At 41.1% G+C, this 11,472-nt stretch overlaps 1 protein-coding gene across 1 annotated transcript; it reads left to right on the top strand.

Moving 5' to 3' along the window:
• The first annotated feature begins 3,219 nt into the window (after positions 1-3,219).
• Positions 3,220-8,523, top strand: LOC103370574 (leucine-rich repeat and fibronectin type III domain-containing protein 1-like protein). Its single transcript, XM_008299674.1, has 7 exons — positions 3,220-3,412; positions 5,401-5,552; positions 5,791-6,044; positions 6,235-6,478; positions 6,587-6,744; positions 7,868-8,248; positions 8,487-8,523. Exons 1-7 carry the CDS (start codon positions 3,220-3,222, stop codon positions 8,521-8,523), a joined length of 1,419 nt encoding a protein of 472 aa, XP_008297896.1.
• The last annotated feature ends 2,949 nt before the right edge of the window (positions 8,524-11,472 follow it).

The raw sequence follows: 11,472 nt of genomic DNA, 5'->3' as shown, positions 1-11,472 counted from the left end.
AGAGGAATTGGTTCCATGTTTAGCTGCCTGGCTGAATTGCGACATGTAAAATCTGATCGGTGATGAGTTTCGTGACGCTTTGAGTCCCCTACTGGCACAAACAAATCGCAAAGGGCAACAAAAGGAGTAATGGAACTGGAATAAATTTATGTAGCCCATTCACATTAGTTTGCCCTAATGCACAACATGTGTGTACATAGTTTACATGCATGTTAAAAAGGTAGATGATGTTGAAAAACCCACAAAAGTTACATCCATTTAACAGAATAGTCATATAATTCTGTTGCTGCTGCACTGCAGATGTAGACTGTAACAAATTGCAAACAGAGGTCAACATCTATTGCATTAAAAAAAAAAAAAAAAAAATAATTCTGTTGCTGCTGCACTGCAGATGTAGACTGTAACAAATTGCAAACAGAGGTCAACATCTATTGCATTAAAAAAAAAAAAAAAAGTTGTTTCTGATGCTGCTTTTGCCACACCTATCAGAAAAGAGAAGACAGGTGTTGCTGGATACAGATGCTGAGTGAGGAAGGGATGCTCCTGAGAGGGTTCAAGTCCTGCAAATTGGAATAGAAAGGTCTTGTCAATTTTTTTTTATGAAACTGTCTCCTGTGTCCTGAGCATGTCAGCATCTCCAGCACTACTGTTAATTTGAAACCAGAAGAAAAGTAACATCAGCTTGATGTGGATGGTAGCACAGAAGCATTTGTGTTTATTTTGCAGCTCAGTGGTGGTTGTTAAAGGTTTAAATAGTAAGTCAACCATGTATTACTTGGGTTTGTATCAGTTCAGTGTGAGACTGCAGAGAACCTGTACCTGCAGCTGGATATTAAAATAGCCATCATTCATCATAGCTATTATAGATGACAGATGCGAGGAAGAATATTGGACATGTCAACCTTTAGTTGCCTTGCTGGAAATAATGCTATTAAAACAGGAAACTGTTCCCAACTGGTGGATGCTGTAGCCAAAAATGCATTTGGGATACCAAAAAGAGGATTATAACTGGATTAACATTAACACTTTACCACTATATTACAAAAATTTACAAACCAAAATATCAGATATGAGCGAGGAAAACCCCCCTGGTGTGACTTAAAAAAAAAAAAAAAAAAAGCCAAGTCAGCATTGTGCCTGCACGACAATAGAGCCCTTTGTGAGCTCACTGCATTGTGTGTAATGATGGATGTCTCACCTTTTTGTCAGCTACATCCAGACATAATTGTAAGGTTAAAAAAAAAAAAAAAAGCCTTTACTAAAGAACTTTTAGCTCAATAGCAATTTGGCTGTAGAATTAAATGTTTAAGCCTCATGTGTAATCTAACCTATACAGAATCATACTGTATATACCTACAATTTGCATTTTTAAAAGATTCATGTATTTTATTTAAAAATTGTATATTTTGATTCCTAGTTTTACCTGCGTTGTTTAACTCTATGCCTACATGTGCTGATTACTTTGCGTCTTTGCTTGGCTTTACTGTCAATCAGGCGTCTACCTCAGCATAGCTCTGGAGTTTAATTAGAGGTTAATTATGAAGCAAATGTTCTATTATATGTCTGGAAAAAGTAACACTTGAATGCATGAGTCATGGACCTTAATCTTAGAGGCATTTATTTCTGTTTCTACTGCAGAATTTAAAAAGTTACTCTTTATTCTGCCAGATATGGAAGATGTGACTCAGCAAGAAACTGAACTGTAAGAACACGTACAAAAGTACAAGACCATACATGTCTAATCTGTGTGTCTCAAACCATGGCTTCAGAGGAGTGTGGGGCGCTCCTTCTCAGCCAACAGCTATGGCTCTTGGACTCCTTTTGTGGATTTCCTGTATTTCTTTGCTGTTAAATGGTAGTGTCGGTTTGCCATCTAAAAAAAAGAGTATCAAGTCACAGAAGATTCAAAAACCTAAAGGATGATAGCGATGAAGTTTTGACCCCTCTGGCTGTTGATCAGAGTAACTCGCAGGCTTCAAATTACCAGCCAGCTGCAGCTACATGGAGACACTACAACAACCCCTTATTTGCGCATTGGCAGAATTTGGTGTCAACTCCGCAACACCAGCTAAACACACCAAGTGCTCCTAATGTAGAGAAACCTGTTAATAGTGACCCAAGACTCTGGGGGCTGCAAAACTATCACAGGCCACTTGTCTTTCCTTTGAGACCCAACCAGCCCAGGAAATCCCAACAAAGACCCTACCCAACATTTATCCATCCATTATCTAGACACCGCTTAATCCTCACTAGGGTTGCGGTCCTAGCTCGCTCAAGGTGAAGGCAGGGGACACCCTGGACAGGTCACCGGTCTATCACAGGGCTACACTTAGAGACAGACAAACAAGCACACTCACATTCACACCAACTTACTATTTAGAATCACCAATTAACCTCAACATGTGGGAGGAAGTCACAGAACCCGGAGAGAACCCACGCTGCACGGGGAGAACATGCCAACTCCACGCAGAAAGATCCCAGTGTCCTCACCAGGACACAAACCGGGGATCTATAATGTTTTTTTGTTTTTTTTAACATCTATGCTGATGATCATCCCATAAATGAACTGGTCAAAATAACTAGATGTAACCTATACATGATAAGAAATGTGTAATTTACTCTTTATATGTCATATAAAGCTTCTTGTAACTGCCAAATATGTTCTGGACATGCTTAGCTCTAATGGTGCTTGATGAACTCTATCAACACCTTTTCTGGGCACCAACATGGTGGTCTGGACAGGACGGCATGCAGAAAGATCCCAGGCATACCAACCGGGACGCAAACCGTAGATCTTCTAGCTGCATGGCAACAGTAACCACCGAGCTACTTTTCAGCCCTCCTACCCAACTTCACTTTTCAAATTAAACAGACTATAGTTTTGAACTGGGTCACCGTACTCATACATTGTCACTGTATTAAAGATGAGGTTCTGCAATTTATTAAGTTGAAATCGTTTCAAAAGCTAAATGTGCTGCAGTTCAAAAGCTGGCTGATTTACAAAGCTATCAAAGACAGCCTTAATGTTTGCTTTCCTGAGCAAAGAAACGCAGTGTCTGTTGCAACAGTATGTCATCTTTGTGACTGATCAAGTTTCTCTGGAGGTCAGGAATCCACCCTGGTATTCCACTTCCTGACAGCCTTTTCTTCTTTGCATCCACTTTAATTCATTGCTCCTGTCTTTCTGTCTTTCAGTTGCCCCGTTCCCAGTGGAGGACAATGGAACGGCTGTGGTTCTCTTTGCTGTTGCTGGCAGCAGCATGCAGGGGACAGCCGTGTCCGAAACGCTGTATGTGCCAGAGCCTTTCTCCATCGCTCGCTATCCTCTGCTCCAAGACAGGCTTGCTGTTTGTTCCCGCTGCCATTGATCGACGCACAGTGGAGCTGAGGCTTCAAGAGAACTTCATCACAGGTAACGAACCTGCCAGTCTGTCCCGTGTTCCATTTAATTTAATATACCATTGAAATTCACATCACACACTGGCATATCTGTGTATGTTTGGATTGGTTGTTTACATAGAGGGGGGGAGGAGGGGGGAAAAAAAAAAAAAAACTCAGTGGCTGATTGAAATTTGGCAGCATATTTAGCTTATCTCAGAACACTTGGTTGTAACTGAACAGTTTGCAAACACTGAATGCAAATGTTGGCTCAAGTCACAATTCTATTTTGTTTGTCTCTTCCTATTATCCTGGATATTTCTTTTCAACTTTAATACTTTTTGTTGTTGTTGTTTCGTGGTTCAGCCGAGTAAATCTCATTCACGATTCATCTCCCTTTTATATCAAAGAGTTTTCTTTGTGACTTTGAAACATACTTATTTTTAAGAACCGAAGTGTTGCTTCATCCTTTCATTTTAATCTGAATTCCCATTAGTTCTTTATTCCATAGTTGGCCAAAACCAAAGACAGACAACCTTAAAAGAAAAAAACAAACAAACAAATGGTGCTTTCACAGTCTTTTCACAGCACAATGAGTTTCATGTGACAGTCAATTTAAATAGCAGTGCACAGGCAGACATTACACATATAAATATAACAAATTCTGTGCAGTCTATTTTTAAAACAAGGTGCACATACCACAACTCAGCTGGCATACTGCCACATACTTTATGACCATTAAAAGATCTGTTGTCTGATTTGGAATGAGTGCTGTATTATTCAATTCAAAGAAGAAGATTAGGAATGTGCCCAGTTGACAAAACAGAATCATGTCAGATATATAAAATGTCTGTAACAAACATGTAGCCAGTAAAATTGTTTAAGAATTGGAATTACAGGGTCATATTTCTAGTTTAGGCTGCTGCATTGTGAATAAACCAGAGCTTTTGACTGGATGTAGCATTAAGACCACAAATAAGGGTGCCACAGCAATCTAGAGCTGGTGACAAAGACACAGACTGAATCTGTCTGAAAAATAAAGGGATTTCAAGATTCTGTTTAGCTGCTGGAGGTTTTATTACCTTTGGAGACATTGCAGGAGCAGAACAGGTGTGTTGATGTGTGGTCGCATTACTGGGATTATCATACAGTTGGGTGTCATCTGCATAGCTGTTATAACACATCTTAATAGCTGAGTGGAAGCAATATGCAACTAAACAGCAGGAAGCATGTGCGAAACAGTCAGTTAATTGTCTCACGGAGGTGATCATTGTATTGAGAGAAAAGCTGCCTGAACCATAGTCCTAAGAACTTATCAAAAACAGACAAAACACTTGCAGGTTCTCTATAAAATATATGTCGTGTATATATATATGCAGCATATATGGAGAGAATAAGTTATGTTCCTGAGTCTTAATGTACAAAATAGAAAGAGATATTTTATAGTACATGGAGAACTCATTTCCATTTGGTTAGTGTTTCCAAATTCAATATGTTTAAGCTTATAGGAACTCTTCTCAGGCTCTAAACCATCTTCATATGACCTCTTACACGACTCTTGTTCTGAACACACACTCATTAAGCTGGGAAGACAGTCACACAACTACTAGAAGTGATGGCTAGGCATATGTAAGCAAAAGATTCTAAGTGGATGATTATCATATGAATGAATGCTAGACTTTAACCTTAAAGCGGAGTTTACTTTCACAATAGCCTTGTGTTCAGTAAGATCAAGTAAAAGCACTTCAGTAAATTTATCTCAATACTTCTTTTCTCATTTATCTTGTATTTCCTCTCACTTCCACCTCCGAAATCAAAAAACAATTTTATAAAATGCTCCAGAAAATTGCAAATGTGAGTCATACACTTTTAGTGGAAAGTACCTCATTCTGGGGTCAAGCAAACAGCCGTGCTTTAAATCGGTTTAGCGCACCATCTGTGTTCTATTCTTCTTCATTACTCTACTTTATGCAAATCCTGATACTTGGGACTGAGAGTTTGTGTTGTTTGGCTCACTCCTAGCTGTTCGAAGAAAGGACTTTGCCAACATGACCAGCCTGTTACATCTGACCCTGTCCAGAAACACCATCAGTCAGATCCTTCCGTCCGCTTTCAGTGACCTGCGGCGACTGAGAGCACTCCATCTGGACTCTAATAGATTAACTGTGATCAAGGTAAGATGGATGAATGGAAGGAATAACGGTGGTGAATGAAAACGAAAAGTCAGGTTTACACAACAGCACAAGACAAAAGTTTAAAAAAGGGGTTAATGGATAATGGATACACAACTTGACAATGGGGCTACGGTGGTAGATAATGTCGAAACAGCAGATACAGTAGATGTACCAGACAGATTGTCTTTATCATAATGTACTCAGTGTCTCACTACCTGTTCACTATTTCAACAACCAGGATGACCATTTCAAAGGTCTGACCAACCTTCGCCATCTGATCCTGGCCAATAACCAGCTTCACTCAATATCTCCCCACGCCTTTGATGACTTCTTGTCCACACTGGAGGATCTAGACCTCAGTTATAACAACCTTGCCCAGGTGCCCTGGGACACAATTGGGCGTCTAACCAATGTCAACACCCTGAACATGGATCATAACCTCATAGAAAATGTTCCACAGGGAGTATTCACTAACCTGCACAAACTGGCCAGGTAAGGACATACAACTAAGAGGATAGTGTGCTTAAAATAATATATCGATGCAATATTGTACTGGTCAACTGAAAAAAAAAAACAAAAAACAAAAAAAACCTAAATCAAACCTTTTAATAATATATGTGTGTCCCCCCCCCTCTCCTCTTGCCCATCCCTCCCTTTCCCCATACACCATGTCCTTGAACAGGCTAGACATGACGTCCAACAAGCTGAAGAAAATTCCCCCAGATCCATTGTTCCTGAGAATCCCAGTTTACGCCAAGTCTAAAGGCTCGCCCCTCTCATCGCTTGTGTTGAGTTTTGGCGGTAACCCTCTTCACTGTAACTGTGAACTTCTATGGTTGAGGAGATTAACCAGAGAAGACGACCTCGAGACATGCGCCTCTCCGCCTGACCTTAGTGCCAAGTACTTCTGGACAATACCTGAAGAGGTGACATTTTTCTGCTTTTTTATTAGTGCCATGCAGGAAATTAATAAAGAAGATGTCATATAACCAAGACAGCATGTCAAGCATGACCTTATCTGTTTCGCCATTCAGGAGTTTATTTGTGACCCACCCGTTCTGACCCGGAAGTCACCCCATACCGTGGCTATGGAAGGACAACCTGCCAGTCTAAAGTGTAAAGCGAATGGTGACCCGGAGCCTGAAGTCCACTGGATCAGCCCTGAGGGGCGACTTATATCTAATGGCTCCAGGTATTAACATGATCCTGTGGCATAGTTTGATTCACTGCTCTTCTCCCTTGGCCTGCAGATTATATAGCCTTTAAAATTAAAGCTTATTTTTTAACTTAGGGGATAAGGCGTGTCCTTAGAGAGCACCACTTTAGGTTGGCGGGCGCAGGAGAGGAGCTGTTAAATAGCTTCTCTTACGCAGCTCTATTTCAGTGGTATGTGTCAATGTGCATCCAAGTCAGAAAGACATTGCATCTTAGATAATTTTGGTCTTGGCTGTAGTTGGGCGTAGGCACTTGACTTGTGTGGGCCAACTCGGAAAGAAGATTTTAAGATAGTTGCTGAGGTCAGAATCTCCTCACCCATAACACTTTTCTTCCATTTTGATCTGGTAACCTAGTTGGCACACTTGTCAGATACAAGTTTTGGTGGTTTATACAGACATCTTGAAATATAATGTGTTTAACTCTTTTCGTGGAAACTGTTTGATTTTCCAATTCTGGTTGCATCATTAAATATTTAACCAGAGAAGCCACATTTATGGATATGAAGCATTGTTGATTTTTTTTTGGCAAGTGCCACTTGCGGTAATTCTGAAAATTATGGGGATGAATCACACGACCAGGCGGCAACATAACCCCTCAGCCTGGCAGTCAACGCATTGATTACGATTAGAGTCCGGGTGGATGCTGGTGGTGGAAGTTGGCATCAGCATCAGGTGCTGGAGGCAGCAAAGTACACATGCGAGTAAATGGATTATTAAAGTGAACACTGATTAGCAATTAGATGGAGAGTGGAAGACTTATGGGACTGAGAAGTGGAAGTGGATGTGTCGTGATCATGTCTTCACTAAATTCAATAGGGAGCAAATCGTGGCCTGGCCCATGTTTGTATGAAGTTCCGACTCTGCCAATCCAAGCTGCAGTGAGAATTATAACAGTATCCTATTTGAATGATTAGCAGCCACCAGATGTGATTTAGAGAGAAAAGAATAAAAATGAGGGATTAAAGGGAAGGGCATTTAGAATCTAAAAAAACTAAAAAATAAGCTTGCTGCATTAACTTTTAGAAAGCTTTCTACATATTTGTTACATTTCAGTCAAGATATCCGTCACACTAACATCTCAATTTCCATCCATTTCAGAACTTTAGTTTTCCCCAATGGCAGCCTGGAGATCAACGTAACATCCCTGAAGGACTCAGGAAACTTCACCTGCATCGCCTCCAACGCAGCAGGTGAATCCACGGGAAGGGTGGAGTTAGTCGTCACGGCGATGCCCCATCTGGCAAACAGCACCAGCCGCAGCCGAGATCCTTCGTCCGAACCTGCCCCCTCTGACATCCTGACCTCCTCAAAGGTCGCACTGCCTAACAACGAGACAAGGACGGCAGACAGGAGGGTCTCATTGGTGGAGCTGACGGGGAACTCTGCCCTCATTAGATGGAGCAGTCAAGCTCCTACATCGGGAGTCAGGATGTTCCAAGTCCAATACAACAGCTCTGGGGATGACACACTGGTTTACAGGTCTGTCTGTCAGCACTGTTAATCCATTCATTGTCTGTCTGTGTTTTAGTTGTCTATCTGTAGTATTGATAGCGACTTTTAGGAATCTTTTAAAGCATACGAGCAAGAGGCATTTGTGCGCCTGTGTGTGTTTGTGAGTGTGATCGTGTGTGTGTGTGTGCAGCTGTATGCAAGTTAATCAGGAGACATCAGCCGTCGCTACGAGGATGAGAGCAGATGACAGATGATACAAGTGGAGATTAGCGCCATCCAGTCGTAAAAGTCTAATCAACTGAAATGATAAAGACATCTGTAGTGGAACAGAGCCATTGTCGGGTTCGCTGAACACAAGCTAGTCAGGGCCAAATGTGAGGAAAGTCTGTCGAACAAGTTTTAATGCTCGCCTCTTAGTTTGCTTTACTGCTGTGCTGATACTTTTGCTGCATGCTTTTATTGCCGGCATTTTCATTATGGCTTTATGAATGAGACAGTTTTCCATGTTTTGTGGGGTTTGGCTTGATGAGGGCATTGATTTTGTCATTATTTTGGCAGTTTTGACTGCAACTGAGCTAGTCACTGTCAAATCACTGCAAACGCAACTGTAGTGACATTTTTATTGTAGAACGGGGGGGTCGTGTATTATGCTCTATGGATGTCTTAAGCAAACAGGTAAGTTTTCAGCTTTGTGTGCACAACATGCTACAGCACACGGAGCTGTCACCTGTTAGCTCAAGTCGAAATAAAATGGGAATGAAAAACCATAGAATTCTTATAATGTATGCGTCACTGGCATGGATATCAGTTTAACAATTTTGCCAAAGCATCAAAGATAATAATAATAAAAGAAAAGAAAAGGGAATTTCTTTAAATATAGTTTATTAAGTGTAATAAAGAAATTGAATAAGATGATGAAAAGAACAAGACAATGGCAAAAAGGGGGGGTGTAAAGATCTGTTATGTGTGTGTCACATGTATAGTAGGCTGTCAAGATAATTGCCATACTCTGTGATGTTTTAATTACATGTCCCTCAGCTTGGGACACAGAACCTCATATTGTTCTGTGCTGTGCGTCCCTCTGCTATCAGAATCTGGTCCTTTTCATTGTTGTTTAGTCCCGTAAAGTTCTGGATGAATGAGTCAAACTTTTGAAAGTATTCCTGTCTTGAATCATTGTATCTGTCACACACTTTGAAAAGAAGTGCTTCTCTGTTTCCACCTCACCTGATGTGCAGTGACCATACGCTCTTTACTCGGTCGGGGACTTCTACTTCTTGTGTCATCCATTCTCTATGGCTTATTTGGTCAGGAACTGTTTTGCATCTCTGACTTTACAGGTATATTCTGCCAATTAATTCGTGATTTGGGGCCAGATAGCATTGGAGTTTGTATTGTTGTTGGGTGTCTCAGGAATTTTGGGGGTTGAGCTCTTGGGTTTGTAGTGCCTGGAATCCCTGTGTATCCCGGGGGCTTGATTTAAGAAGTAACCAAGATGTAGAAGTTATTTTTTTTTATGGTAACAATCGATGGGTAAGGGCCTAACTCTGCAATGGTGCTTCGGTTGGTGGTCAATGTTTAATATGGCTCTATGAATTCTGCATGAAAGGCCTCTATGGGATTGCACCGCTCTGAAGAATGCTAAAAGTTGAATGTTCCCAAGAAGAAGTGTTGGTTACATCTATACGGCATAAGTGTGATTACTGCCTTGCTGTTCAGCTACTAGATCTACTTGGAAGTCAAGTCTAAACTCTAAAATCTTTTTTTCTTTGGCGTAGCATGGAAAGAAAAGATACACTTGAGGAGCCTTTTGACAGAAACACCTTGATGATTCATTAATGACTAGTTCCTAATTTCAAACACACAGGCAAACCCGGCATATAACAGACAGCAGTCTCTCTTGATTTCAATTTAGAATTTATCAGGAAAATCTCACATAGACAATAGTCACTCTGATTCACTTGTGAAGTAAGTATTGCCTTACAATTCATTAATACGGTGCGCTCCCTCATAACTCATCTGCCATGTAGTCCTCAATCCAGAGTTTTTTTCCAGAACAACCTATCAGCAATTAATAAGTAGTTCTCAGTTTGTTCCTGTTGCTTCTCACATGTTTATGCATCGCGCTCTAAAGTGCGACTCCTGCACTTGCTATGAGTTACGGCGTGCTACAGCTTTCATCCCTTGACTATTTAGAATTATAAGGTGGTGTGTAAACTGCACCTTTATTGATTTGAGTATGTGAAGCCATGCATTTATATGGACGCAATCACATTTAGATTGGCAGGTTGTTTTCTGCCACTACTGCTGTCTGGATCCCACTCGCACGGTGTATTTATTGATGGCTCGGTTTCTCTTCGGTACAGAATGTTTATGTACCTGTCGGTGGGGGAGATTTCTCTCCGCAGTCCTTCTCACCTGCTCTGCCGCTTCCCCTTATAACTGCTGCAACTCAAGGATGCGTCTGTGGAGTTGCGCGTGAAAAGAAGCGTGCTTAACCACCACCGAGCGGTTACGGTTCTCGGCTAAATCTTTGCGCTTTTAGGGAATCTTCCACATTCTTTCCCTGCGCAAAACCCGAAGCTCTGACAACATCACTGCCTCGATCGCTTTTCGAAAGCTTGGGAAAGCCCCTGTTTATTTTCAGAGCTCAGGAGTTTTCATATGTTAGGGAGTTTCCATGGCAACAGGTTGGGAAAATCTCCTAGATCTTGTTATGAGTGACGGGTGGCTTTAATACTATCACACACGAGGACTGTGGACTGGTTATTTATTTATTTTTTTTATATTTTTCTGAGGTGCAAATAAAATGAACAGATATATCACTCCGTCTGCTGTGATAACAGAAGTAAATCGAAAATGTCTTCACAGCCCTACAAAATTGTCTGATAACCAATTTGGCCTTTTTCCTCTTGATCAACAGCTGAAATTGTCTCTCCGGGGAAAGTAATCCTTGGAAGGAGAACCTCTGATAGAATCAGATCCATTCGTGTTGACAGGAGAAACAGACAGTTCCTCTTAATTTGTGAAAAGTCAACACTTCTGAGATATGAAAATGGGGGTCTGTACAGAAATGTGATTGTGGTGTTATATCTCGGCGAGAGAGACAGAGAGAGAGAGAGAGAGAGAGAGAGAGAGAGAGACAGAGAGAGAGAGAGAGAGACACACTTTCTTTCATACAAGTCTCCATTACCTATTCAGATAGTCTGCTAACTGTGGGAGAGGAGCAGCTTCTTGCAATCTGACACATG

Source organism: Stegastes partitus, unplaced genomic scaffold, assembly GCF_000690725.1.
Source record: "Stegastes partitus isolate 25-593 unplaced genomic scaffold, Stegastes_partitus-1.0.2 Scaffold1447, whole genome shotgun sequence".
Taxonomy (NCBI): Eukaryota; Metazoa; Chordata; class Actinopteri; family Pomacentridae; genus Stegastes; species Stegastes partitus.
Note: the sequence above shows the minus strand (reverse complement) of the source record. Positions and strands in the feature narration are given on the sequence as shown.